This window comes from Arachis hypogaea, chromosome 14 (assembly GCF_003086295.3).
Source record: "Arachis hypogaea cultivar Tifrunner chromosome 14, arahy.Tifrunner.gnm2.J5K5, whole genome shotgun sequence".
Taxonomy (NCBI): domain Eukaryota; kingdom Viridiplantae; phylum Streptophyta; class Magnoliopsida; order Fabales; family Fabaceae; genus Arachis; species Arachis hypogaea.
The window spans coordinates 109,990,471-110,015,076 of NC_092049.1; the positions used below are offsets into that span (position 1 = coordinate 109,990,471).

The window sequence follows — 24,606 nt, forward strand, 5'->3', positions numbered from 1 at the left end:
TACCGAGCTCGCGGGGCAAGCGAGGTGGATGTACCGCACGCTTCTCCGTGGAGCGATGATAGCTCGGAAGGCTGAGTTCAAGTTGTCGGGCATGCAGGCGTTGAGAAGGAAGCTCGAGACTACTGCCCAGGCCAACAACGAGTTCAAGGTCCAGGTCGAGAGGCTTCAAGAACAACTGTCCGCAGCGGAGAGGGGGCGCAAGGATGCCGAGGAGAAGGCCGCGTCCTTTGAGGAAAAAATGAAGGTCTCCGATGCCACCGTCTCCCGTTTAACCGAGCGGGAGATGACTTTGGAGAGCCAGCTTAGCGTCGCGCAAGGTCGGGCGGTCGCTATGGAGAAGGAGCGCGACCAGGCCGTTTCATCGGCCAAAGCTGTCCAAGCCGAAGTCGAAGATCTCAAGAGGAAGCTCAAGGCGACCAAAGAACAGGGGAAGAACGCGATCTTCATGACTGAGGAGGCTCTCAAGGCTCAGGTGAAGATTGTGACTCCTGACTTCGACACATCAGCGATTGGGGTTTTCAAGACGATCAAGGATGGCAAGATCGTTGATTTGCCGAAGAAATGAGTTCTCGCGCCTTCTGTTTTTTGCATGGATTTTGTGATTTTGTTGTGAACACTTGTTGAAATTTTTTATATCTTAAGGGTCGTCTGGTCGGCTAGTTTTTATCGCCTTTGTCTTGCTTTGTTTAATAGCATTTTTTGTTTTTGTTACCGTTTTTTCGGTGTGGACTTATTGCTTGTGTCCGTTTTGCCGTTTACGTTCGTAACGTGGTTGAAACCATCTTGGTCTTATTATCGCGGCCGTTAGTTATGGCTATGATCTGACTGGCGCCCGGGGTGATCAGTCCCGGATTGTTGTTGAAGAACGCAATTGTGTGGGATACGTATTGGGGATTAGTAGATTGAAGAATTCAGACAAGTAAACATTAGTCATTAGCTAAACAAATTCATGGACATGGTAGATACTTAGTAAAAGCAAATTATTGTGGAAATTAAAGTAGATTATCTAGCTCGTCAGGCCGCTCGGCCGGTGCGCTCGAGCTACGAGTAAAATCTCCTCAGGTTACCTGCATTCCATGTTCTCGGGATTTCTTTGCCGTCGAGTCTCTCCAATTTGTAGGTGCCTTTGCCAAGCACTTCTCTGATTCTGTAGGGACCTTCCCAGTTTGCCGCCAACTTTCCTTCTCCTGGGGTTGGTAGCCCGACGTCGTTGCGTCGCAGGACGAGGTCTCTTTCCTCGAATTCCCTTCTGAGGACCTTGGTGTTGTAATGTAGGGCTATTCTTTGTTTCAGCGCTACCTCTGACAAGTGGGCCATTTCTCTGACCTCGTCTACCAGGTCTTTGTCCACCACTTCTTCTACTCCCGCGAGAAGTAACCGCGGGCTCGGCTCACCGATCTCCACGGGTATTACCGCATCGACCCCGTATGTTAGGCGAAAGGGGGTTTTCCCTGTGGAGCTTTGCTCAGTTGTTCGGTAGGACCAGAGGACCGAGGCGAGCTCATCGGCCCATGCGCCTTTTTTGCTGTCTAGACGCTTCTTGAGACATAATAAGATGACCTTATTTGCGGACTCCACTTGTCCATTTGTCTGGGGATGTTCAACCGAGGAGAACTTCTGTTTTATCCCCAAGCCGGTGAGAAACTCTGCAAACTTCTTGTCACTGAACTGCGTCCCGTTATCCGAAATGACGACCTCCGAGATGCCGAACCGGGTTATCACCTACCTCCATATGAACTTTCTACAATTGGATGAGGATATGCTGGCCAGTGGTTCAGCCTCTATCCACTTGGTGTAGTAGTCGACGGCAACTATGAGGTACTTGACTTGTCCTGGGCCAACCGGAAAGGGTCCCAGGAGGTCGATTCCCCATTGCGCGAAAGGTCGAGGGGACGTCAGTAGGCTCAGCTCGGAAGCTGGCGCTCTGTGGAAGTTGGCGTTCTGTTGACACTTGGCGCATTTTTTCACAAATTCTCTGGAGTCATTCATCATTGTCGGCCAGTAGTACCCAGCACGGATGAGCTTCCTTGCTAGGGCTTTGCCCCCGATGTGGTGGCCGCAGCATCCCTCATGGACTTCTCTGAGGACGTAGTCCGTCTGGTCGGGATGTAGGCACTTCAGCAAAGGTTGGCTGAGTCCCCTTTTGAATAGCTGGTCCTGTATGACCGTGTATTTGGCAGCCTCCCTTCTCAACGCTTTGGCTTCCTTCTCATTCCCAGGGAGTTTGCCATTTTTCAAGAAATCGGCGATGGGGTCCATCCAAGAGGGGCTCGTCTTGGTCAGGTGTAAGGCAACCGCAGGTTCTTTCGTGATGCCTTGAATGAGGGAGCAGTTGCCAGTACCAGGTTTTGTGCTTGCCAGCTTGGATAGGAGGTCTGCTCGTGTGTTCCTTTTCCTTGGGACGTGCTGGACCGTGACCTCCTCAAATTGTGCGCTCAGCTCTTTGACCCTTTCCAAGTATTTTTGCAGCAGTGAGTCTCTGGTTTGGTAGCTTTTATTTACTTGCGTGGTGACGATCTGCGAGTCGCTGCATACTTCCAACCTTGTGGCCCCGACCTCCCGAGCTAGGATCAAGCCCCCCAGAAGGGCTTCGTATTCTGCTTGGTTGTTTGATACGGGAAACTCGAACTTAACCGATTGTTCGTAAATGACTCCGGCTGGGCTTTCTAGGATGATCCCGGCACCTCCAGATGTCTGGTTGGAAGCTCCATCCACATGGAGCTTCCACCGTGTGCCCGTGTCCTCGGTTGGATTTTCGGTTACTTCCACTAGGAAGTCCGTCATTGCTTGTGCCTTAATTGCGTGTCGGGGCTCGTAGCTCATATCGTATTGGAATAGTTCGATGGCCCAGGTCATCATCCTCCCCACCAAATCAGGTTTTTGGAGCACCTGACAGATCCCCTGGTCCGTTCTCACGACCACCTGGTGATCCTGGAAGTATTGTCGTAGTCTGCAGGAGGAGATCAAGAGCGCTAGTGCCAGTTTCTCCAGCTTGCTGTACCTAAGTTCTGCCCCTTGCAACGCTCTACTTACGAAGTAGATCGGTTGTTGGGTCTTTCCTTCTTCTCGCACCAGCACCGCTGCAAGAGCTTCTTCTGTTATGGCTAGGTATAGGTAGAGCGATTCTCCGGTTCTGGGCTTCCCGAGCACAGGGGGTGCTGCCAGAATTTCTTTAAAGTGGTTGAATGTCTCTTCGCATGCAGGGGTCCATTCAAACGCTATTCCCTTCTTCATCAGGTTGAAGAAGGGTAGGGCCTTTGTTGCCGACGCACCGAGGAATTGGGACATCGCAGTGAGCCTTCTCGCCAGCCGCTGAACGTCTTTGATGCAACCTGGACTCCTCATATGGAGTATCGCTTGGCACTTTTCGGGGTTGGCTTCCACTCCCATTTGGGTTATCATGAACCTCAGGAACTTCCCGGCCTCCATGGCAAAGGCGCACTTAAGCGGGTTAAGCCTCATGTCGTGTTGTCGGAAGGATGCGAACACATTCTCTAGGTCGCTTATGAGGTCGTCGGGTCGGGCGGTTTTTGCAAGGATATCGTCCACGTAGACTTCCACCGTCTTGCCGATAAGATCGCTGAATATTTTGTTCATCAGCCTCTGGTACGTCGCCCCCGCATTTTTCAGACCAAACGGCATCACCTTGTAGCAGTAGGTCCCTCATGGCGTTATGAACGCCGTTTTATCCTCATCTGGCCGGTGCATCGGTATCTGGTTGTAGCCGGAGTAGGCATCCATGAAGCTCAGATACCGGTACCCCGCGGCCACGTCAACGAGTGCATCAATGTTGGGGAGGGGGTAGCAGTCCTTGGGACATGCCTTGTTGAGATCAGAGTAGTCCACACACATCCTCCATCTCCCATTGTGCTTTTTTACCAGGACCACGTTTGACAGCCAGGTAGAATAGTCCAGTTCCCGGATAAACCCTGCTTCAAGGAGGCTGGCTGTCTGTCTGGCCACTTCCTCTGCCCTTTCCTGCCGTTTGTAGCGTATTTATCAATTTATATCGCAGTAATTTATACTGTATAAACAAGATATATAAAATTTAAAAAAATACAGAAATCTCATTTACAGTAGTGTAAACGAGATATGTATATTTGTAAATAAAAAATATCATTTTTAAAAATAATAAAAATATTAATAATTTAAATTAGACCAAACTCTTAACAATAGAACACTTCCAAATATTAGGAAGATGGACGATTTCACATAATAAGAAAGATGGGCGATTTCACATAATACTTTGGTCCAATTTATTTAAATTATTAATATTTTTTATTATTTTCAAAAATTATATTTTTATATTTACAAATACACATATCTCGTTTATACCGTAAACGAGATAAATCAATGCAATATAAAATAGTAAATACGCTACAAATTACATATTTCGGTAATTAAAATAATTAAATTAATTATTTAAAAAAATTTCCTTTGAATTGTGTTGTAAAAGTATTAAAATGTTATTTTTAATATTTTAGAAAAATATTAATTAGAAAAGAATTAAGATACCATTTTAAATTAAAAAATATTAAATTGTATTAAAAATTAAATTTGAATTTGACTTTAAAAAATTAAAATATCTAAGAATACATTTTAAAAGGCTAAAATATATTTTTTTAAAACACTTTTAATAAAGTAAAAATAATTTTATATTTAAATATTTTATATAAAAAATTTATTTAACAATTATATTTACATACAATAATATATTTTAGGTTTAATTATTCTGTGGTCCTTATAGTTTTGCGAAATTTTCAATTAGATTCCTATACTTTTTATCTTTTAATTGGGTCCCTACACCAAATTTTTGTTCAATTAGGTTCCTCTTGGTAGTAATTGGTTTAATTTTATAGGGACCCAATTAAAAAAAATTGGTGCATGGACCCAAATAAGAAAAAAAAGTGTGTGGACCTAAATAAAAAAAATTTTGGTGTAAGGACTCAATTAAAAAGAAAAAAGTACAGGAACCAAATAAAAAATTTTGCAAAACTATAGAGACTAACAGAATAATTAAACTTATATTTTATTATTATATTAAAAATATATTTTTTAAATAAAAATTTTTAGAAAAAATATAAATTATAACTTTAGATTTTTTTATATTTTATTTTTATTATTAAAATTTTATCAAATATACTAAAAAATATTTTTATTAAATTTGTTTTCTATTAACTTAATGATACTAAAAAAAATTCTAAGACTTCTTTTTATATTGCTATTTTAATTGTCGCTGTTAAATAATAAAACTTTTTTAACGAATAGACTGAGTTTTTTTTTTTCTTGTTTTCAACTTTAAAATTTTTCGCTGTTTCAGAGGAAATTCTCTTCTTAGTGAAGAAGATATGAATATATAAACAGCCACCTTCATATAAAATATGCAATTTTATTATTCTATTCTCAGCGTCCTAGCATTACAAAGTTTTTATTTATTTGTGAAAATTTTTTCTCTTATTTATAGAGATTTATAACCCCACCAAATAATTTTTGAAAAATTTTTAAAACCTCTAAAATTTAAAATGTCACAAAAGCTTTAGCAGAGGGTTTTGTGTGTTTAGTAAAAATTTTATACCGGTGTTTTGTAACAATTTTAAATCACTTTTGTAATAATTTAAAATTCTCACAAATTAATTTTTTAGTTTAACAAAAATTATCTATTTTATGAGATTTTTAAACTTTCACAAACCTTTTGATTGTTTATTTATTTATTTTTCATTTCAAAACATTTATTAATTCCATCTCATTTCCGCACTACTCAAATTAAAATTTTTTAACATTAAAATTTAAAAACTAAATTATTTATAGCACAATAATTCCTCAATGACACCAAAAAATAGTAATTTCTCAATATAAGACAACTCTTTCTCTCTCTATATATAAAAGTTCTCAATGTCAATAGTTTCAAACATATCCAATAACAGCAGCATCAGTAATGCACATGCCCATGAAGTTCTCCACACAATGATTGTCACGTAGTGTAACTGAATAACAAGACCCTGCAGATTATTCAAAGAAAATTATTCTATGACTAGCATGACCTTGCATGCCATTGATCAAGGACTAAATTTAAAAATTATTCTATGATGCTGATAAACCAAAGCCTGAAAGGAGTAAACCCTTCTAATTATTCACAGAAAAACAAAGTATGGACAAGCTTAGGAAAAACAAACAAAAGGGAAAGAAAAAAAATGCACAATGCTGGTTGAATGATATGAATGCATACCACACTTCTCGCAGTGGAAGAACCACACTTCTCGCAGTGGAAATAATTCTCTTGACCACCAACCCTGTTTCCAAATTAGATCATAAAAAATTAGCTTGAATGTCATAAATTCAGGTGACATAAAGAGATGGATATACTCAAGCACAGCTAAGTGAATCGCACCTACAGATTCTACAATCATCACAATGAAACTGTTGTTTCCGTATCTGCAAATTGATTAAAAAAACATTCAGCATCATTGATGAAGCAAGAATATTAACAATTCCTAGCTGGAATTATGCATCAAATTCAGCCTAGTCCATCTCCAAGAAATAAGTTGGAAGAAAAATACTTACCGGCTGCTCAGTGTCACAAACTGCACAAATAACCTGAAACACTTCAGAAACTATTTAAAATTTGGAAACCATTGAACTGATAGAAATTTTAAAATGGCCACAAAGATAAGAAATTTTGCCATCTAAACCTCATCATAGCAGTAGGAACCACCAGTCTCTATCTCATCTAAAATATGCTTCAAAGACGGATCTTTTTTTATGCGTGCCATTCTCTCCTCAAGCTGATCTGTTCAGCCAGTTCCTTGATACTTGGATCCTATGCATTCCAGATTTTAGCATTAGTAATATGGACCTGAAATGCATGGTTTATATTATTGTCTCACTATTGGCTTCAAAACAATATACCACTAAGATCCAAAAAAAGTGCATGTACAAAAATAAGATTTTTTATAAGATAGAACATGCCCATAAAGAGAAATGAAATGCTAATTAACAATAACATGCCCATAAGCTGAAAATATAATTGATTCACCTACCTTAAGAACATTCTGAAGCTTGTTGGGGATCGTACCTTTTCCATTCTTAGGGAACACACCGTTTCCATTCTTCTTGATGTTCCTGACTCGCCCATCATAAAAACCTGAAATTCTTTTGTAGCACACAATATATAAATAAATAAATAAAATACTTAGTCAAAATTTAGTTTATTTTTCTAACAATCTAAACCAACTAGTTACTTTTCCTTTTCAAAATCTGGATGGGTTAATTTTTAGTCAAGAATAACTACTCTTACCAATAAATAATCAAAGTAAGCATGTGTCAACTAAGTTGGAACAACAAAAGTGGATTCTGCTATTGACGACATCACATGCCTTCTTCATCTGTCAAATAGAAAAAACTGCATTAGACAAAGACATACAGTTTCATTGGCTATATGGTTTTTGTGGCATGTTCCTCAAAATATACAAAGCTTTATAAACCAAACAACGATGACGACAACAACAAAGCCTTGTGTGTTTAAAGCGCATTTATGCTTAAATCTCTTTTAATATTTAATTTATGAATAAGACTTCATAAACTGAAACAGAAAATTTCAGAGACAAGTGATATAACAACAATTCACAAGGACTCTGGCACCAATTACATTCAAAAGCACACCCACAGAACCAAAGCGGAAAAAATTTTTAAAACTAAATAACAACCCGTCATGGAGTTCACTATGCTGTGAGATTGTGCACCCTAAATATTATCATGCAATAAATCCAATTTGGATAACATTTTTACAGTATCCTTTTCAACCGATTTCATCTCTAAAATGTCACAAGGCACCTCCTAATTACAATAAACTCGTTTCTTTACCAAGTTTGTTATCCTGTTTCGTTATCCATAGGCCACAACACTACATGAAGATGTTCAAAACCATGCTTAGTGCATTACTAATGAACGAAAGGATAAGCCGACCAAATTTTTTAATGCCATACCGACAATTTTATGGCAGTTGTTGACTTCCAAATACAATCCTAATCACAACCTTTGTAGTGATTGGAAACAAAGGCAAATGCAGTGTTACACAACAGCTTAAGCAAAAAAGGTCTATACCTATATGTTTCTACACTTCAAAGCCTTGACTTCAAAAGCTAATAGACCCAACAAAAGATAGGAAAATTTTTTTATAATTATTAAGTATATAAAATCATAGTCATAAACTCCATAGCATCTGAAGAAAAATTAATGCACTATCAACTTAAATGCCTTGCTGAATGGAAATGTAAACTTACCTAGTTTGTAAAAGGTATCATCTACTTATTTATCAATTAGCTACTTATCTCATTCAGATTAAATTTTGTTTCTGAAACCAAAGAATACCAATAATACTACAGTAAAAAGCTTCATCCTGAAAATAAATTTTGCTGGTTTCATATCTTAAGTCATTCCAAAAGCATGATGAGAAAATCTAAAATGATGCCTGAAAAACTAAGTGTGTACAAAATGGCATAAAAGGTGACTATCATTATAAGGAGCATTCTCATATAAATAGGTTTCACTTGATTATCACTTGCAAATGATATGTTAAGAGTTCAACATGATTCATAATTATGCAGTTGCAGTAAATAAGCCCCACTAGAAGAGCAATCAGGTCACACTTAAATCTAAATCATTAAGTTCTGTTCATTATCAGATTTTCACCTTCTTGCCAAACTTCCAGATATCATCAACAACTGTTGGTATAACTTGATCGCTAGACGTCAATACATCTGCTTCAGGATGACGAGCAAGATACGGAAGGGGGTTCTGCTCCACAATCACCAAATTGTTGAGAACAATCACATACTAGTATTGGAGACATCCTTAACTATGAGGATAAAAGGTTGATATAATGTGATAATGGAACATAAAACATGTAGCAAAAGGATAAAATGAAATCATACTAAATAAGATTAGTGAAAAAGAAATATAAGAAGGTCAAAAAGAAACTTGTTCAATTTGGATGATGCACAAAAGAACTTCGCAAGCTTATCAGTCACCATTATAAGCAAACAAAAATATTGAGAAAATGGAGGAAAGTACATTCGTGACTAAGGTGGGACTCACCATTCAAGAAGAACAGAACAATCTCAATTGGAACTTCAAAGAAGCAGAGAGACAGAGACAAGTGAACTATGGAGAAGAAGAAGAATACCAGCGGTAGTTGGAAGGAGAAAACAGATCTGAAACAGTGGCTCGATTCAGAAGCTTTCGACTGCGACAACTACTGCGGCTCGATTGATTATTTTAGTTAGTATATATAAAAATTAATTATTTAAACAAAATTATATAAATATTTTTAGTGTTTATCAAATTGAAAAATGCATAGTCACCCAAAAAAAATTGAAAAATGCATCACGGTAATTGAGTTAGTCTCTTTTATCGAAATAACGCTGAAATCAATAATGTACGTCTCATTATTATCCAACCTAACAGTTATTTAAACAAAATTATACACATATTTTCAATGTTTACTAAATTAAAAAATGCATCACTGTATCCGAATTAGTCTCTTTCACCGTGATAATGCTAAAATCAATAATGTACATGTCACTGCCATTTAACTTAACCGTTATTTAAATGATGAGCCTAAATGAGGTGAAATAGTGAATAATACGCTTAATACCTTTTTAGTTTGCTGTTCTTCCTACAATATTGACACGTGTGGAATGTGAATTGTTAATCTAACATGAAGTAAGTTGCTTTATGATCAATGAATTAAATTACAGATCTTTCAACATAGTTACTTTAATTCTGGGTTTATGTTGCAATAATACTAGTTTGTCATGCTTAAATATAAAAAAAATTTTGGCATTGCTTTTGGACTTCTACTGTACTAATATAAAATGCTTATGTTTTTTGAAATCCATAATATATGAGTTGTTAGATAATAGCAAAAATTATAAGGAACAAAAGTTACTTCAATCATTTTCTAAAAAAGGCAAACTAAAGATCGAAAAAAAAAAATTAAAGCCAAGTCAAAAAAGAATAAAATAAAAAATCAGATGAAAAATAAATATAAAATATATAAAAATAAAATAAAATAAAATAAATATAAGTTTTTTTAATCTTCAATAAATATATTCAATAAAAAATTAAAATTAATTATTAATATAAATTAATATAATTTTGTTTAGTTTTTGGTTGATAACCTCTTGGTTTCATATATATATATATATATAGTGCAGGGATTTGCTCCTCAATAGATATCGGGGTACAGAAAGAGTCGAAACGACTTCTAGCATCACCGAAAGGATCGAAACCACATTCTAGCTAATAGAGATGGCAGAGCTCCTTTCTCACTAAGATCTTATTATACTTAGTGAATTCCTTATGTCCGGAATCAATACACATAATTGAGCCTCCCTTTAGACCATGTCACTCTTTCAAGTGCCTTACTTTCGTAGGCGCAGACGAGCGACTAGCTTTGGAGGTAATAGCCGATAGCTAGACAGACAATTTCTATGTTTACAGGCGCTTCTCGTCTTCATTATATATATATATATATGTGTGTGTGTGTGGTAATCTTGATGCACAATAAATTTTTAACTTTTTCTATTTTGTTTGAGTTTAATTACTTTATTTGTTTTTTTTATCAAAATTTTAATTAATTTTTTATATTTTGTTTTTTTAATTAAGTTCCTACAATATTTTTTATTTTATAATTAAATTCTTTTTAAGATAACTAAATATTTCTTCACAAATAATTGAAGGCATTCATAATTAAAAACTTAACTAGATTTTTGTCTACATCTATTTTAGAAGAAATATTTAGTTAAGTTTAACTTTTTCATATAAAAAATATCTAATTACAAAATTAGGAACTTATTCATACCTAAAGAGGATAAAGCCCAATTCACATATGTTATCAAGACCAAGTTTATTCGATTTTGTAGAGGTCGATCGGGACTACGTGAGCTCAATAATCTTACTTAACTAACTTTTACTATTGCTCTTATCCATCTAGAAGAGAGATTCCAACATTTCTACCAAAAGAGTAACTAATCGCCAGAAAAAGTGAGGCTACTCAAGAGATGGTTATAAACTCTACAGGTTTGAATTTTAAATTCTAACCTCCTAAAAATCTGTCTAAAATTTTGTTAAGTATCTGAATCCCTTAAATACCACCCTTATCTCTCTACGAAAATTTAGATAAGTTTCAGAACAAAATCCAATTAAAGAAAAATATAAAAATTTAATTAAAAATTTAATAAAATTATAAAATTAATAGAATAATTAAGATTTTTTTACATAAGCATTTTATTAACAAAATAATGCTTATTATTTGAGACTAATATAACATACAATAACTTGAAAATAACTTAAAATTATATATATACTTATGGGTAAGAATGTTTTGAATTATGTTATGATAAGATAAATAAATGCTAAAAGTTAAAATTAAAATTCAGGATGTAAAAACAAATCCATTCTTAAAATTAAAATGTTATAAAGTATATTTATAAACATAATTATTTAAATTTATTATAATTAATTTTTTTATTTATCTTAAAAAATGAAAAATTTTGGTTTTTTCATTTATTCTGGGTCACAATTAATTGACAAATTAATTATTGAAAAGTACCAAAATATATAATTTTTTGTTTAATATTGTATAATTTTATAGTTATTGTTTTTGTATATTATTTTTATTATTGTTATTTTTTTATAATATAAATTATTGATTGTTTAGACAGAGCAAATTACACAAAAAATTAACTTTAATTGTGAAAAAATATAACGCATTAAAACAAAATACTAAGAGTACTAAAAAAGATACTAAAAAAAATTAAACATACTTCAAAAAATAACATTTGATAAAATACTTATATATATAATAGAAATAATAATATCCTTATATACTAATTTTGTATAGAGCTTATATAATTTATTATAATTTTATAATTTAATTTAATATTCATTTAAGTTAATATGCTAAATTATTAGTGTATTTTCTATTATTTTTTATATATTTTTATAAAAATATTAGTGTTTAATTTTTCTTAAAGTAACATATTTTTTAATATTAAATAATAAATAACTAGCTCATTGAAACAAAGAGAATTTATTCTAAAAACTGATGTCACTAATCATAAAAACTAAAATAGATAAAAATAATTTAAAAAATTATTGTACATAAACTGTTGTACATATTTATGATTTTTGTATTAACTTTTTTACGTTATATTCTCTATTTAACTTTTAAATATTTTTTATTTATAAATTGCAAGTCTTTATTAGTTTATGTTGGCAATTTAAATAGATTAAATTTAACACTAAAATATAATATTTTACAAATATTATAAATACATAATTTTAAATTTTATTTTATTTAAATATATAAATTACCTTCGTTTTAAATTATCTCCTTGATTTTAAGATAAAAATTAAAATATTGCTAAATTACAATAAAAAACGAAGACAAGAGGTATAGTACTGTAGCATTTGAATATGATAAACCTAAATAAGTCAAAAATAACAGTCAAAACAACAACTTTATAGCATCTGTCTTTATAGATAAAGAGACAGAAACAATACACACACAAAACAACAACATATAAATCCTAGCAAACCACATTATTAGCAACTAAGTAGAAGGACAATAAAGATAAACTGACACAAACAGTAGACATAAAACAATATATAAATCCTAACAACGATAGTACGAGGAACTAAGTATGAGAACTACGACATTATTAGCAACTAAGCATGGGAACATGCATCAAGGCAACAACTTCATAACATCTATTTTTTTTCGTTGGTAAACTTGGATTCATTAATATCGATGCCTTCCTCAGCAGCATGCTCTCCGCCGGACTTATCCATGGTAGAGAGACCTCCTTTACGTCCCATTTCTTGGTAGCCCGCAGTCCCTGTTCCTTCCTAGTCTATCCTCCTTTTGTACGCATCTTATGATATCCTTCTGATCCCAGCTGCTCCTTCCTAATTTGGCCTTCTCTGCTTCTTCCTATACTTTTACTTATATCCATATATAAGTGATACTAATAAGATCGAAAAGATCATCTTAGAAATATAAAGAACATTTTTTCATTTTCAAAAGGTAATAAGTAATAGCGTTCATGTTTTTTTTATCGGTTTTAAAGTTTTCTTAAACAAATAGTATCACATGTTAAAACGAATTTTCAATAGTCTAAGTCTAGGATTTAGATTTGTTCATCCCAAAAAGAAAAAATTTCCATACAAAAATTGATTAAAAAAAGAAAAAAAACATGAAAAATTTGTCTCTTCTTCTTACTCATTTAAATCTTTTAAAAAAGAATAGTATAATATATTAAAAAGTTTTTAAATAAAACAATATACACTTAAAAAGGATTATACTAGTCACCAAAAAAAAAAAGGATTATACAAATAATACAAATTATTATTTAAATTATTAAATTATTTTTTATTAGTAATAATTTAATTAGACTCAATTGTGATAATAAAAATACATAAAAAATATTTTAAAAAATTTAAAATATTTATTAAAATTTATATCTTATGTATTCACGATGTACTCTCATTAAAAAATGAATTAGAATTGAATTTATATTATTATTAATGAAAAATAATTTAAATAACACAAATCAATTGTATACCTTCAGCAAGGTGCTCTTGAGCTTCTAGATTCTTGCCACCAGTACCACCAGGAACCACGGTTTCACCTTGTTTTGCTCTCTCATCAAGCTCTTCACGCTTTTTTTGCCGAGTTGTCATGTTGCTTACACGCTCAGATTTTTTTTTTCACCCTATAGAATTTTCCTTCTTCTAGAGATGTTTATAGTGGTAATTAAAGACGTAGTTTGAATGAGAAATAAGCCAAGAGCAGCGTCATTTATATATAGTTAGAGACATATAGGGTTACATTGCATGTGAACCAGTAAAGATGAAGGACGCGCTTACACTTGCATGCATTGACTTGTGTACGGTTCCATGCATTGACACGTGAATGAAAACGTGCACAATGATAACACTATTAGGTGGGATGATGGTGACACGTACATACAACATATAGTGAAAGAGACTAACTCTATTGCGGTGGATGAATTTTAGCCTGCACCTGATACTGCACCTGATACCTGATATACCTGATATTTTTTTTAGTTTGTTGTCCCTCCTACCATATTGACGTGTGGAATGTGAATTGGTAATCTAATATGAAGTGAGTTGCTTCAAAAATTATAAAGAGAAAAAGTTACTTTAACAATTTATAATATAAAAGGTTTATATTTTTTAAAATCCATAATATATGAGTTGTTAGATAATAGCAAAAATTATAAAAAGCAAAAATTACTTCTAACAATTTTTTATAAAAAAGCCAAACTGAAGACTGAAAAAAATTAAAGCCAAATCGAAAAAGAATAAAAAAAAGTGAAGTGAAAAATAAATAAAAGTATATAAAAATAAAATAAATAAAAAATATAAAAGTGTTTTTTAATCCCGATAAATACTTGTTTAGGAGTTAAATTTTAACAAAATATTAAAAGTGGGGTTTGAATCCTATTCACAACCACCGGACTATAATAATGAAAATTATAATATATATATATATATATATATATATATATATATATATATATATATATCTTTTATCAAATAATTATTCCTATCTAATTCATTTTAAATTTAGTTATAAATTCACTTATTCTTAAATTAATTATATTTTTATTTTAAAAATAATTATAAACTCATTTATTTTTTTATAATAATATAATAGATATAAACTAATTAATAAATTATTAAAATTTAAAAATAAAAATTATTTTAATATAAAAACAAAATAAAAATATTTATGATAGAGTAAAAATAATAAAATACTTATTATTTCTGGTTCATATTATTTTATAATAGCTTGGTATTTTTAAAATATTAGTAAAAATATGTATTTTAAATTTTTTTTACTATTTTTATTTTTTATTTACATAGTACCGAATCAACCGATTCAACGAGTGACCCACCAGTTGAATCAGTGACCTAATGATGACTTGACCTGTTCGATCACCGTTTAATTCTGACAACAACTATGATTATAATGGAAACAAATATTTGCATAAAGAATTTGCTAGAAAGTGTAGGATAAATACTTAATAAAAATGTGTATCCATTTTGCGCATCTTCTCGCATGCGAAAAAAAGGTCTCAAATAAATTAAAAAATAATTATTTTCTAAAACAAATAATTTTATTTTTAATTTTTAAAAATATATTTTTTAAGAATTTGAAACAAGTTCGTCCACTGATATGGGCAAACTTGCTCTCATTTTTATATAATTTAGATCATATTCGTATATTTTTTATTTAATTTACATAATTTAAATAGATATAATTTAATTTAATAATTTAATTTATTCTAATAAAAATAAAAGTAATTATATTATTGTACTTTTGTGATTAATTATATTTATTTAATTTCAAAAAAATTAACTTAATTTACTCTTTTAAATTTATTTGATATTTAACAAGTTAAATATTTCAATAATGCATGAAATATTATAATATTTATATCTTATTTACTTGAGCTCCCATCTTGAGTTCAATGTTATATATTTTAAAAATTTTATTAAATTTTAAAATGAGTCTAAGATCCAACTTCACATAAACTATCTATTTTTATACAATATTTTTAAAATTATCCATTTATTTTTGTGTAAAATCATGTAATTAATTTATTATATTAATTATGAAAAGATTCAAATTGTTGATTTATTAAGTGCCTAATCTATTTAAAGAGTGTTTTATTTATAATTTTTTAATTTAAAAATAATATTAGTACATTGATTTTTTAATTTAAAATTATCAATTTTAAATGATTAGTTTTTTTAAATCGAATAAACATAATTAATCATATGAATACAATAATCTGACTACGTTTATTTTTATCAAATTAAATTAAATTATTAATTTAAATTATATCTATTTAAATTTAAAATTTTATAATTTAAAATTTTAAATTATGTGAATTAAATAAAAAAAATATTCCAATACGATTCAAATTATATGAAAATAGGAACTTATTGGTTTTAATGAAGTTTGCCGGCAAATTTCGTTTAGTTCATGATAAACTTGTTTCAAACTTCTAAAAATTAAAGATGAAATTATTTATTTTGAAAAATAAATAATTTTTTTAATTTATTTTAAAAAAAATTCTTTTTGGATGCACTTGATGTTCTTTATTGATATATAGCAAAATGATTTGTATTATTGTAGCCTTGTAGACCCATTTGTTTAATATGGGACTTTTATAAAAATATTTGTTTTTCTAAGACTATTAAATAATTTTGAGCAACTGATGAGGTATTTATGAATTTTATATGAAAACTGAACACCAAAGCACTAACTTATGTCAGAAGTATCAGGCGTATTATTTACCTGATTTAGCCAGGTACAGGCTAAAATCCACCTATTTAAACAAAATTATACACATATTTTTAGTGGTTACCAAATTGAAAAATGCATCACCACAACCGGTGAATTTTAGCTTGCACCTGGCTAAATGAAATAAATGGTACGCCTAATACTTCTGACATAATTTAGTGCTTTGGTGTCCAATTTTTGCATGAAATTCATAAAAATCTCATCCATTGTTCAAAATTATTTAATAGTCTTAAAAAAATAAATATTTTCATAAAAGTCCTAAAAGAGATGGGCCTACAACTACAAGGCTACAATAATACGAATTATTTTGCTTTTTTTGTCATGTAAATCATTTTGTTTTAAATAAGACAAATATGTGTAAGAAACTAAAGCGAAACAATAACATGAAAACTAATGTATAACACTTGAATTTTTTGAAAAATTAAATAATAAGTTATTTATGATTTATTATTATATTTAAAAAATTATTTTCTTAAAAATAATTAAATTAAATTTTAAATACTTTGAGTTTAAAATTTTTAAATAATTTTTAATATAATAAAATATTTCAAAAAATAAATAAAAAAATTATTATTATTATTATTATTATTATTATTATTATTATTATTATTATTATTATTATTATTATCAATAGTTTTTTTCTTTCTACTAGCCAAATGCCATTAAAAAAAAAAAGCCAAAGCCAAACAAAGAAAATAAGATGGCTTATATATACATATGTACATACATATATAAGTTTGGGCCACTTTTATTAGCAATAACTTAAATCATCATTTGTTTTAATCACAATGCCTTAGTTTCTTTCTTTCTAACCGAAGACATTAAGGGAAATAAAAAGAAAGAAAACAACGTGGCTACCTGTATTCATATATATATATACTAGCAGAGGATCCGTGTAACGCACGGGTCAAAAATTTCTGTTCATTACATAAAACAATAATAGTGAAACTGCCATTCAAATTAACAATGCAAAAAGGTTAACTCTGTAAAATAACATTATTTAAATATTTGTCTCTATAATTAATTCTTATATTGTAATAAAACCTTTAGCACATGTCATGTAAATTCTCAACAATTATCATTTACAACTAAATTCTCAACTTTCTCTTAAATAAAATTAGTAACACAGTATATATATAACTTCTTAAATATAAATCATTTGCCAAAACTTTAACATACAACACTAAAAAGCTACTGCATTTTATTAATCTTTATAGAGTTGAATTATAAAAATAAAAGGCTACATAATTAAATTTGTCTATTGGCTAATAATGCTATGTCCACATCCTAACAATTGATGTATTACATGATCAATAAGTCCAATAAAGTACAAAATATGGACATACAAAACATCAAACATCCTAAGACACACACCACATTACATACCAAATATTAAATACCAATTCCTATTACATGAACACAACCAAAAAATTTCACATTACACATCAAAGAAGGGTGGACACTATTTGCACTACCCATATCTAATGCCTTCTATAAGTCTTGATCAGAATAAGTCTAGTTAAATGACATAGAAAATCATGTCACTTGACCTCATGACCAGATGCAGATTCATCCTTAAAAAGATCAGCATCATCAGATTCATCAAATTCGAGCTTCAATGACCTTCTCAACCTCTTCAAGGGAGGCTTTTCCTTTTTCTAATCCTGGGCACAACATATTCCTAATTTCAAAAAATCCATTAAAATTTAAACGAAATTAAGGCAAATTAATACAAATAGGTATAAAAAACCAAATAAAATTCTGCCTATTGTGCGAAAACCATATAGAAATACAAAAAACTTCTTTTCGAAATAGTCAAAGTTTCCATCTTCTCAACAGATTTTTAATGCAGTTGTCCCATGCTCTTTAATAAGATTAAAGAACACATATCTATATCACATTTCTAGATACAAAAAGGTAGCTAAATAAATATGAATACATGACTCGAACTTTAAAGAATACGACAAACCAACAAAGTAGAAACAATTTTTCACAGTTCATGCTATAGTAGATGTATTTATACACTTTTTTTTTGCATAGCAGTGATCCCTGAATTAGATCATTTATCGCAAAAAAGAGATATATTTTCCAAAATATTGGTTACAATGCAAAAATTATACATCACCATATCGGTGATAAAAATAAAGTTATGGTATAAAAGAAGAACCCAAACTCAAAATCTCATGTATTTTTTTTTCTCTTTATTATGAAACCAAGAGAAATTCAACAAAATTTGCATATTTGATCAGCTTATAAAATTGATCCTTAAATAAGCATATTTGTTAACCCATTCAGAGCCTGATAACATAGGCAATTATCAATGTCTTCACCAGTAGAAAGAAATTAACTATCTAAAAATTTAGAAGTCTCTAAAGTAATATTCAATTTCTAAAAGCAGATTAATATCCTGATTGAAATACTAATGAATTCTCTAGCAACTTTGAATTAATCGTTTAACATCTATATAATGAGAGGCTCAGATTATCTTTTGACATCATAATAAACTTTAGTAACTTTAATTATATTAGCAATAAACAAAAGATTTAACCCAAAAACAGTAGAATTATAAGCATGACATAATGGCAGTTACAAAAGATAGTTGACATTATCAGAGCCAAAAACAATGACCATAAACAAAGAATCATTATCTAAACACAACTGAATTTTGAGATATGTGCAAGAAAATTGGGGAACAATAAATAAGAAGGCACAATCTATAATGTAGAATCCAAGGATAATAGGTAAAAAAGACCATACCTTTTAGAATAGTGCCCATAAATCCATTGTGCATCTAAGACACAAAGTCTCCTCCACAAATTTGCAACTCCAGCTGAACGAAGAAAATCATATAAGAGAGCAAGATTTATCCAATAAATTATCAAATAAACAAATTAATATGAGAAAAAGAAATTAGTGAAGAATATTTACAACAAACTCTAGTATAGCATTAACTTTTGAGGATCTACTGTGCAAAAGAAAAAAAATTGTACGTAACCTTAAGAAAAGCTTGGAGATACATATATGAGTTCATTTAAGCAGTAACTGAAAAGAGAATAAGAGTACACAGAGCAACACATAAAATAGGAAGGAACAACCATGAAAAAGTAAAAGGAACCAAAACAGAAAATAACCAATTAAAATCAACAAAAAATAATGGTGAAAAGAAAAGACAAAAAAAATACTAAATAAAAAGTCAAACAAAATGTTAAAAGCAAAGAAAGATGAACAGAGAAGGGAAAGTGAATTTGTGGGAAGTGAATTTGACAGATACAAAGAAGTGTTGTCTGGATTCCAATTAAAAAAATATTTCAACCAATAAGAGGACCTTACCCGCAGCTTATGAGGTTCTTGCTCTTTTTCTTGCCGGGCGTTGGTGTAATCTTCAAGCATAGAGAGCAGACGGGCCTAGAAAGTCACGCACAGCAAAAATCATTTTGACACAAACTAGAACTTGAGCAACCAATTAGAATGCATCAGTTAACATCCAACATTTCTTTTGAGACTTACATATCAAGTTTTTTTCTTCTTTTAGTGAATACGTATCAAGTATATTAAGGAGGGAGTACTTACATCATCCTATTTGAACTCAATCTCTTGTTTCCATTCTGTAGTTTTTGAATTCAATGCTTCTACCATTCCTACATACAAACAAAAGAAAATAAAAATTTCATCCCTACCTAAAACAACAAACAATGAGACACCGAAATAGAAAAATATCATCAAGCCAAGATGGCCGTAAACTGGTAAAGGTAATGTAAAAAAAATAAAAATATGTATAAAATATAAATACCTGGAATTTCGGCAACCAAGGCACAAGCTTTCTCAGCTCACTTGAGTTTAAGATGAGTACCTGTACCAGCATTATATCGATTTTATTTTGAAAAAAAATACCAAAAAGAAAGGATTTTCCATAGAAAAGACAAGGTAAGGATTGACTTCATATAATATATGGAAATGGCCATTCATAGCATAAACTTAATCATATAGACAACTAACCGGATATCAACTCATCGTCATTAGAGAAAACAGAAGCACCTTGCATATGTGGAAAAAAAAAACATAGTTGGACCTCAATATAAAGGGGAAAAAAACATAGAACAATTAGTTCATGTGTATGTACTCAAAACACATCAAACAAAATCTCAAGAAAACAAAATGGACCAATAAAGATAAACATACAAAAATGATTGCAACTAAAATAACAGTAAATTCATATAGTTAGAATTAATTTTAGACATTATACTTCTATTATTGCTATAGCTTTTTTCAACAACAAATTGAAGAAAACAAAGGAAGACCCAATAGAGCAAGTGTCCCAGTGAATACATCATTAGAAAACTTAAATCAATCTAATGCCTACTAATCTGTCGAAACTATTGGATCACCTCACAATTGCCATTATGAAAGCGAAAAAATTTCTTCTGAAATAACACAAATAAAATAAAACTAAGCCAACTAATTACAGCACAAATAATATAATTTTTTCATACACATCTAAAGATCGCACTAAAACTAAAATATACTTAAAACTAAAATATACTTAAATATGCCTAAAGGTACAAACTACTAACCTGACTTAAAAGGAAAAAGACCTAACTAATAACTATTGACTATCAATTAAAAATTTCTTCCCATTTGGAGAAGTAGTTTTGGTCCAAGTCATCGGAGACCTATCCACTTCTGCCTCTGCCTCCAGTCGTTTCGTGGTGTGAAACAGTTTGAGAATGCTCAAGTAGCTGAGAGCAAAGAGTCCCAAACATCTTACTCTCTAACGGAAAATTCAATGAACTGTCACATAAAAAGAAAAAATAAAAAAATAAATCAAATCAGCATTAATAAGCAAAATCATCAATTTTATCATTTCAAAACTAACCAAAAAACAACATTTCCAACCTAGACATCCCGTGGGAGTTCTGAATTTCAATTTTCCGTGATGTATTTTCAACAAACTCTTTACCACAGGCCTCTATTTCTACTTCTGGTTGGGTTTCTACTCCTACAGAATTAGAACTGAAACAATAAAACAGTTAAATTCTGACACGTATTTAATTTGCAAAAGAAGGGACAACTCACCATCCTTTCTACCAAACGTGTTCTTACACGTGTCACATCTACAGTTTATGGAACATCCAACACCAGCCTTTGAAAAACAAAACATACTACCATTAGTAACTGATATTATAACTAAAACTGAAGCATTCATGATACCTAGTAAGGATGGATGAATACCTGAAAGCATTTACAGTATTTCTTTTGGCAGAATGATTTCTTACAGTTACATCCTCTCTTGTGGCGTGATAGTGCTGGAGTTTTGTTTGGGTCATTCTGAAAGTGAAAAAAAAAATTAAATCAATAAAGTTTTAGAAAGTGTGTATGAGTATTAATAGCTCAATAGTTCAGTGTACATTATAGAAAATTTAGTATTAAAATCAACGGAAAATTACAAAACTCAGATTTAACTACACAAAAATGCTCTGAATAAGTTTGAAATTGCCATGGAAACACGCAAACCCCAGTAGAAAATTAGAAACACAATTGCAAACCCTAATAAAATTCCTGCATACTGAAAATGAACCTAACAGAAAATCAAAAAATAATCTCTCTTCATGAAGAGAGAGTTCAGAAAAAGAATCAAAATTATTCAAAGCTACTATGGATTACATATTAGAAAACCAAATTCAATATGATGCCTACAATTTCTAGGATATTCGGAGAGCAATTGAAGTGTTTTCATATGGAGTGTATATAGCTCTTATTATGTGATCTTTCAAATATAAAAGGGTACCTGATCAGCAGAGAAAATGGCCCAAGCTAAGGGCTTGCTGAAGAGAACACTTCCCCTAACCAAACTCACAACACAACGAAGTCCTTGAATCAAAGAGTATCCAGCAGCCAAACCATTAGCAACTACCAAGAATCTGCAAAGTTTTTTAATCCATCAAAAACTAATGAATTAGGACAACAAAACATGCAACACTTTTATTGCTTGAAATTAACATAGAACATAGATTAATAGATACTTACACCAAAGCCTTAACATCAGTGAATTTAGCTTCCTTCTCAAAGGAGAAAACCACCTTAGCACCAACTCAGCTATCTTGATCCTCTTATCCAACAATTTCAGGTTTGTGCTATGGTACACTGGAACTGTTCCAGGACTAACACCTACGCCCAAATAACTCATTTTCTCTAGACACTAACAATGCAAAAGAAAACAATGGATATCAACACCAACCACTAAATTCTTCACCACTTAAATAGACACGGATTTTAGCTCAACACCCAAGAAAACAGAAGGAAAAAAAGATTCAGACAAGGAAAAAAGAAATAAATAAGTCAAGACGACTTGTAATAAAGGCCATAAATAAACCTATCAACCTGCAAACTTTCATAAAAAAACCAGAGTTTTGTACCTTTGTTGGAAATCCAGGAGTCCAATCCATGGCATGTTTAAACGACTCAAATTTAGACTTTGCCATTTCAACCATTTTCCACCAACATCTGCAGTTGTAAAAATCAGAAAGTCAACTATCTTTGGTCACCAACACAAAATCTGAGCCAAAAAACCAAAGATCCTTCCTTCCGGGATCGAAAATGCAATATGACACTCAGACACAACCAATCCAAAAAAGCTTAAATTAAATAAAACGAAAGCACTTGCAAAGGATAGAAAACCAAAGAATCAGATAAACAGAATAAGCACGAATACAAATTAAGCTCTTTGCCCTAATACATGACTCAAGCAACACAATAAGCACAAATAAGCTACAACAGAACAACAACCCACGCTACTTACCCGAATCGGCTAATCGGCTATGTTCAACTCGCCTTTTCAATTTCCGACTTTGACTACTTGAGCTGCAACCAACGAAATTAGGTTAGTTTCCTTGGCGTTAAATTGAGTGAAACAACAAAAATGAAGAAGAAGTAGCAACCACTGAAAACAACATACAAACCAGATTGTGGAGATCGAATTTGAAGACCTAGGGTTTCAGAGACACAGCGCCAGAGATGACCACGCTCAGAGATCAAGACATCTATTCTCTTCTCTCAGAATCCACTCCCAAAAATGGGATCTCATATCTGTAAACCCTTACCTACCACCACCCCAGCGCTTTGAACTCCAACTACCCAAAGCGCAGAGACAAGCAGAATGCACCCGACCACATATACATCGTAATCCAGAGAGATACATCAACCACCACTAGAGAGGAGATCCGACTCAGATGGATAGCAAACCCCATCGAGAGAAAACCAAGGGAAGAAAGGAGTGTAGGATTTTTTTGAGATGTAGTGGGCGGAAGAGGGGCGCGTCAACTAAAGAAGAGAGAAGAGAAAGGGAAAAGTTGAGATGATAGAGAAACGCGTGAAGGGTTACTACGTTTTATTATTTTTTTAACTCAAATGAATGTGAGGCTGACGCGTGGCTTCTGAAGCCACGGCTATTATTATACAAGTAATAGATAGATAATAGATAGATGTATACATATATACATGATACCTATCCTTCTATTTATTATTTATCATTACCATCTTTACTTCATTTGATGGAGTTTTTTTGGGTGGGGAAAGTATAATCAAGAGTTTGAAGCACCAAGCAATAAATAAAGATACCCAATAATATAAGGATCGGTTCATAAATATTTAATTGTATTAATTGGGACAAATTTAAATATAAGTTAACTTTATAGTCATAGTTAATATTAGTTTTTTTGTACTAACCTTCACTTCTATACTGCTTTTTTTTTTTGTTTTGGTCTATTATACTGCTCTTTCTTATTATTGTTATAATTATTATTTCACTTATTATTGCTGTTATTGTTTTCATTAGCTCATTATTATCATTACTGTTATTATTATAATATCTCTATTATCATTATTATTGTTATAATTAGTACTAGTATTACTTTGATTATTAAAATGATTATTACTATTATTCTTATTATTATAGTTGTTAATGTTATTATCATTGTTTTAAGAGTAATTATCTAAATATTTTAAAGCTGAACATTTTAGTCTTAAAAAAAATTAATACACATATCAATTCTTAAAATTTTATTTCGACAGACAAATCAGTTTCTGTTCATTTTTTGGTAAAATAATTAACCAGATCAGTCTCAAAAAATTTTAAAAACAGACAATTTAGTAAAAAAATTAATATATAAATCAATATCCAACGTTTTTTGTTAGATATAACAGTCTTCCGT

At 31.2% G+C, this 24,606-nt stretch overlaps 1 protein-coding gene, 1 long non-coding RNA gene and 1 pseudogene across 2 annotated transcripts; all 3 read right to left on the minus strand.

The window, feature by feature from the left end:
* Positions 1-5,790: 5,790 nt before the first annotated feature.
* LOC140178868 (uncharacterized) lies at positions 5,791-6,853 on the minus strand. The gene is made up of 5 exons (XM_072216107.1): positions 6,690-6,853; positions 6,562-6,594; positions 6,389-6,432; positions 6,227-6,290; positions 5,791-5,999 (listed from the first exon to the last, which is right to left on the minus strand). The coding sequence occupies exons 1-5, from the start codon at positions 6,768-6,770 to the stop codon at positions 5,874-5,876; spliced, it is 348 nt and encodes a 115-aa protein (XP_072072208.1). The 5' UTR covers positions 6,771-6,853; the 3' UTR covers positions 5,791-5,873.
* A 5,649-nt stretch (positions 6,854-12,502) lies between these two features.
* Positions 12,503-13,828, minus strand: LOC112740507 (protein EMB-1-like; annotated as a pseudogene).
* Positions 13,829-22,517: 8,689 nt separating this feature from the next.
* Positions 22,518-23,820, minus strand: LOC112743676 (uncharacterized). Its single transcript, XR_003172175.2, has 4 exons — positions 23,356-23,820; positions 23,196-23,257; positions 22,813-22,900; positions 22,518-22,564 (listed from the first exon to the last, which is right to left on the minus strand). It is a non-coding gene; the product is annotated as an uncharacterized lncRNA (long non-coding RNA).
* Between the last annotated feature and the right edge of the window lie 786 nt (positions 23,821-24,606).

Coding starts and splice junctions, on each gene's coding strand:
- LOC140178868 (XM_072216107.1), bottom strand. CDS start 6,770: ATGGCACGCATAAAAAAAGATCCGTCTTTGAAGCATATTTTAGATGAG. Junction 6,595..6,689: donor GTTCCTACTGCTATGATGAG/GTTTAGATGGCA, acceptor GAAGTGTTTCAG/GTTATTTGTGCAGTTTGTGA. Junction 6,291..6,388: donor GATGATTGTAGAATCTGTAG/GTGCGATTCACT, acceptor ATTTGGAAACAG/GGTTGGTGGTCAAGAGAATT.